The 5,879-nt window shown below is 42.5% G+C and overlaps 1 protein-coding gene across 1 annotated transcript; it reads left to right on the forward strand.

The window, feature by feature from the left end:
* The first annotated feature begins 1,047 nt into the window (after positions 1-1,047).
* On the forward strand, positions 1,048-5,608 carry IFNLR1 (interferon lambda receptor 1). The gene is made up of 7 exons (XM_035562268.1): positions 1,048-1,105; positions 1,785-1,908; positions 2,162-2,343; positions 2,768-2,910; positions 3,447-3,603; positions 4,364-4,488; positions 4,709-5,608. Exons 1-7 carry the CDS (start codon positions 1,048-1,050, stop codon positions 5,606-5,608), a joined length of 1,689 nt encoding a protein of 562 aa, XP_035418161.1.
* Positions 5,609-5,879: the final 271 nt, after the last annotated feature.

The following is a 5,879-nucleotide window of genomic DNA, read 5'->3' on the forward strand; positions in this document are numbered from 1 at the left end:
GCTCACAGCTGTACCAGGACCTCTCCGGCTGTGTTTCTGACAAGCACTGAACAAAACTGCTGTCTCCGTGACTTTGCTGGGGGAAGATGTATGAGGCTGTAACAGCAGCAACTTAGGAACTGAGCTTTGCTCCAGGAGAACTCTGGAGTTTAAAGGTGTTGTTGAAAATACAAATATCTCAAGAATTTCATAGCTGCAAATGCCAAGGCCAGCAGCTGACGGGCTCATCGATTTGGAAGTGCAGGGGCCAAGAACCATCTGTGTGTTGGCACAGTCCTGACAACTGGTCCTGATCTTGACTGATATTTTGGGAGTGATGACAACTAATTGATAAGTGATAACTGAAGTAAAACAACAGCAGCACTGGCATCCAACAAAGCACAGCCTTTATCAAAAGGGTCCTCGTCCTTTTGTTCCCCCAATACCATGTATGGGGCAGATCCCTGCCCCAGTTCTGCACTTTGCTTTCCCCACTATAAAGTGGGGTAAATCTATAACTTGTAAAAAGCAGTCTTAACCTCATAACATACATTGAGAAAAAATCCTTGGCTTCTTATAAACACAAGACTAACATAATATCACATACTACTGCTTACTGTTTTTATTATTGCTAGGTTATTATCAGATAGTTCATGCAGTAAAACCTTATTTGATTTCTTTCTTATATTGATTTCTATTAATATTTGATGACCAAACAAGTAAATTCCAAAGGTCAATTTTCTTATGAAGTGCCTCACAAGAGAAGGCTAGCACTGTGTTCCTTTTGCACACAGCCTGTGACGGAGAGATCAGGTAAGTTACACGGGAGGGCGTTGTACTGCAATCTTTACAACATTTTTGCTTTCATTAAAAGCAGCTTCACCCCTACTCCCTTCTTGGCTCACTGTGCAGTCCTGTACTTGGGTTGTACCAGGAAGTGAGGCTGTGCACATCGGTGCAGTTAACTACATGCACCTCCATAAGCCATACAACTTAATACAGGAAACAAGATGATGAAAAGGTAGCAAGAAAAGAAATATATTACAAGTGGAAAAGTTCTGCTTCAGCATGTCTGCTTGGAGGATCAGAGTCCTGGTAGCACTGTGCTTCGTGCGGCAGCCGAGAGGTACAATACTGCTGGCTTTGTTACTTGCATTTCGCCATGCTATGGGGCTTTGCTTGTCAGAGGAAAGACATACACAGAGAATTTTTAAGCAGTGAGAGTGGGGATGATCTACATCAAGTAAAATATTCTGCTGTAAAGAAATGGCAATTTAAAATCTGTCTACAGAACATGTCTAGTTGAAGAGTAGCGATGTATTTACCTACCGCAAACAATTACTGCCAGAAAGCCCACCGGCAAGCCTGCATGCTGCATCTTGCTGTATTTGTGGTACAGTCTGCCTTGGGAGAACTGGGACTGAGTTCTGTGACCCAGCTGTGTCTGCCTCATCTAGGGGCTCGGAGGTGGGAGCACAAGGTAGTCAGGCTGGAATTTGTGGGGTTGTAAGCCGGATCGCAGGAAAATCCAGTGAGACCATGGAGAAAGCTGCTAAAATTATAGAATTGGATGGGTTTCCCACACTTAGGTCCTAATTCTGAAAGCTCTTGAGATGAAGATATTTTATGAGAGATGAGGAAAACACAACTACAACACAGACATACCTGTTTCCAAAACCAGTTTACAGTCATAAATTAATTGAGCTGCTTAGAACAATTTTGAAACCACCTTGACCAAAAACAGGTGATATTTCCTATCCCCAGAGCCCTGCTTAATCATTCACATAATTGTCCCTTTCAATTAGGTCATATTCAGCTTCCCCCTCCTCAGAATGTTACACTACTGTCAAAAGATTTTGACATGATTTTGACATGGACTCCAGGAGAAGGATCTCCACCAGATGTGACATACACTGTGAGGTATGAAAGGTAAGTGCTTACCAAGGATGTCTCATTGAAAGTATGGCACGATGCAAACATCTCTGGATGTACATTTAGTAACAGCGTTACGATCAGTGATCTGACTGCATTCTTTCACCAAAACCAATCCTTATCTGTCTGGAAAGTGCTATGAACTCTGAGCAAGATTTAGTATCTTTCCTGCAAAACACTTCCTTCTCTTGCTCTATGAATTACAACAGAACAGCATGCTTAATATTGTGGTGTTTGTTTCTTCTTTTAGCCAGGAACTCATGGACAAATGGATAAAGGTTCGTCATTGTAAAAATATCCACAGTACCTCTTGCAACCTGACTTGTGTACTTCCAAACTTCTTCATTAAATTCCGTGCTCGAGTAAAAGCCGTTTCTGGAAAATTCCAGTCGCCATGGGTAGAATCCCAATTCAAGGAATACTATTTGGATGGTAAGTGCCTGTTGGGTTACAGCCTGGCTGAAAGGACACCCCAACAACAGTGCTTGCATGAGCAAATCAGTTAAACCACATACAGCAGAAAGACAAAGAGTAAGAGGCAGCTTTATGAATACCAGATTTGAGAGTGCACAAACAACCCATAATGATTTGAAAATAAATTTTGTAGGAGGTATCAGAATTTGTTTCATCAGTGTTGTAGGTAAACAAGCTGGTTTCAAGCTCTCCACAATGGAAAGACAGCACCAGTGGGGGTATATTAAATAAAATTTTAAAAAGGTATTCCTTTGCCTTCCCTCTTCCTTCATGTCCATCACAGAATATCAGCTAGAAGTTTAGATCAATCACATAAAGTATTACTTCTGTGAGATTATGATGTAAGCAAGCACTATTCTTATGTCTGGTCGATCATTTACAGTGGAACTGGCTCCCCCGGTGCTAAACGTGAACATACAGGAGAACATACTCCATGTGAATGCCACCTTCCCTTTGGCCACCTGTGTGGAGAGTTTCTCCTGGATGTATGACTTGAACCTTTGGGAAGCTGGATCTGAAGACAAGGTCAGTAAAAGTGGCACTTCATAGATGAAGTGGAGGAATGATGCCCAGCTGAACTGAAATAGCTGCAAATTTCTAGGCAGGGAGTGACTGGATCCAGGGCCTAGAGAAACTGAAACAGTCAAACCAGAGTTAAACTAAAGCCTGAGAAGAAATGAGTGCATTACAGTCAGCATCCTTATTTTATCAGTAGCTCCCTCTCTTGTTCTATTCCTATTTTTATCAGAGAAGATGTGATGGTGAGGCTACACCACAGTCAGCATAATAGAGAAATATCTGAGGTTTAAAACAGCTAGTTCAGGTACTGCTAACAGTGTAGCTGTGGCAGCAAAGAGCATAACCCACTTGAAATCCCACCCAAGAAACCATAAGGCTTAGGAGAGATGCTTGCTTTTTGTAGCGAGTGCCTCTCCACACACCTAACCACTGGAGCCATGCAACATGATGAAGAGAATCGTGGGCTCAAAAAGTAAAGAAGCAGCATCTGAATAATGAAAGAACCGTCTTTCTAACCGTCTGTTCTTTTTGTTTCTAAACAGAAGCAATACGAAAGTATCTTTAGGAAGAATACAGTGACTATCGACACCACTGCGCTTAGAGGCAACTACTGCTTGAGTGCCAGATCCTCCTTCCAAAGCATTGGCTTCAAGTACAGCAAATTCTCCCAACCAGTGTGCATGCTTTTAAACCATAAAGGTATGTCCCAAGGAAGGATGTGTTAAGATGTCAAATGCCAGTAGGGCCAAGTCAAAGATTTCCATCAAATATAGCTTGTCAACAACAACAACAAAGCCTTCCTGTTAAATGGATTGGTTGGATTTTCTAGTGAAAGGTAACTGCTTTCTATAGAAATGTTTTCATTAAAAAAATCCATCTGTAATGTATTTCCAGAAAATCTTGAAATATTTTACTCGAGTTATGCTCACACTGAAATTTTGGGAATTTTCAAATTTCTCCTGGAAAAAAAAAAGAAAATAAAAGTTAATAAAGTCTCATTTTTGACCTGCTCTAAGTAAGGCACTGGCTGGTATCAACATTCATTTCTATCTGTGACTCTGGCTTAGAGGCTGGTCTTAGGCAAATCTGTTATCCTAATCTGTAAAATAAGGCTCTCGAGCCATAACATTTTCTGAGACTTCTAAAAGAAAAGCTAAGCGTAAGAGCCCATTATTTAAATTTACCATCACTTTAATTTGCTTAAAATGCTATCAACTGAAAAAAAAACATAGTAACATTGCTGTGAAGATGATGCCAGAAGTGAACTACAGGTTCCAGCATCCAAAGCTCTGACCTTAGTGAAATAACCAGTTTCTCCTTAAAGATTATGGAGAAAATGAAGTTACTATTGATAGCATGCTCTGGTAAGATTAGACTCAGCCTGTTTATGTTGAAAGAAAAAAAGAACACAATAACAAAGAATAAAGGAGATTATTTTCCTCTTTTTCTTTTTCAGCAGTGGAATGGAAGCTCCCATATTCTGCCATGATCCCCGTGTTCGTCCTCCCCATCCTTCTGGCAAGTGCCTTCATCACCTGGCTGCTGAAACAAGATGCTAAGCACAAGAAGCTGCCTCATGCTTTGGTACGGTCCAGAGGCTGGGCTGCCGCCCGACTTGATGTCTGGGTGATTTTCGGAGGGTGGCTGGGGAGGAGTGGAAGAGCTGCACGTGTGCCGCATTTCTTGGTTCTGCATTCAGAAATACCATTATAAGACAGCTTTGATTCTGGCATGTTCTATGTCCAAACTTCTTTTTAAAAAGCACCACTAACTCTCTGATCTGTCTTGTTTCTTTCCCTGGTAGGATTTATCTAATTTTAAAGGTGCTGGAGCACCCTTTCACTGTGAGCTCAGTGAGGAGTTCCTCGCGGACTCTCTGACCTGCACAGAGAAGCCAGTGTCACAAGGGAAGAAAAATAGAACATCACCAAGAAACAACCTACCATGGATGGCTTCTCTCCTGTCATCATCGTCATCAGAAGAGGAGGAGGAAGATGAAGAAGACAGCAGGACTTTCATCCCATACACTGAAATGCGTCGCTTTCCAAAGAGATGTCTGAACTACCAGCCGTCCAGAACTGCTGGGCCGGAAACAGGCAGGGACTCCACATCTGGTGGTCTCTCTGTGGACAGCGGATCTGTGATGGACTTCACGGCCTTGGGTTTCTCTTTCTCTCCAGTGAGACAGAATGAAGTGGACACCTCAGGATCCCAAGGAAACGAAAAGGCATCCCTTCCTCACAGCTCCTCTTTGGGAAGAATATCCCTCACTGACGTGAGATTCCCAGGTCCCAGGGAACATGGACAGCATGATACAGACCGGGATGACTGCCTGGAAATGACTCCCCTCCAAACACCGCTGAACAGGATTTGTGCCAAACTTCCAGCTGATGAACGCAGGAATCATCACCATGTCACCACATGTCACCAGAAACCACTAGCTGATCTGCCCGTCCAGGTCAGGGAGAAGTCACAGCTCAGTGTGGATCCCAGCATGGAACAACTCATTTGCTTTCAGACCTTACAGGTGGCAGAAGATGAAGGTATTGCAAGTGACTGTGACAGCGATCATTTTATAGAAGGGACACCTCCTGCATCCACAGTGCTAAGTGATGCATTTGGAACTTCAAATATGGAGGGAAAGTATGATCAAAAGTTTAAATTCAAAGGCTATCAGCACACACATTACATGCGAAGAAGCTAGAGTACCCCTGAAGTTCTGTGGTGTGCCTGGAAAGTGGTAGAGAGCTCTGGATACCCAGGCAAGGATACCTAGATGAGAACAAGGACAAATAACTGTCAGTGCTGTGATTATTTATTTATTTATTTATTCGTCTGCACAGAGTTTTTTCTATTAATGTCTGGCCTATCAAGGATATGGCTTTAGGAACAGAAGAGGTGTATTTTTACTGCAAGGTAACTAATGGACATTCCCCATGCCTCTGTACAATACAGCCGTGAGACAGCATTGAAGC

Source organism: Cygnus atratus, chromosome 23, assembly GCF_013377495.2.
Source record: "Cygnus atratus isolate AKBS03 ecotype Queensland, Australia chromosome 23, CAtr_DNAZoo_HiC_assembly, whole genome shotgun sequence".
NCBI classification, from domain to species: Eukaryota; Metazoa; Chordata; class Aves; order Anseriformes; family Anatidae; genus Cygnus; species Cygnus atratus.

What these genes read in the sequence shown, in the direction of transcription:
- IFNLR1 (XM_035562268.1), top strand. Translation starts at nt 1,048, where the DNA reads ATGTCTGCTTGGAGGATCAGAGTCCTGGTAGCACTGTGCTTCGTGCGG. An exon ending in CATGCTTTTAAACCATAAAG is followed by an intron (nt 3,604 to 4,363) that starts GTATGTCCCAAG and finishes CTTTTTCAGCAG; the next exon opens with TGGAATGGAAGCTCCCATAT. An exon ending in AGAAGCTGCCTCATGCTTTG is followed by an intron (nt 4,489 to 4,708) that starts GTACGGTCCAGA and finishes TTTCCCTGGTAG; the next exon opens with GATTTATCTAATTTTAAAGG.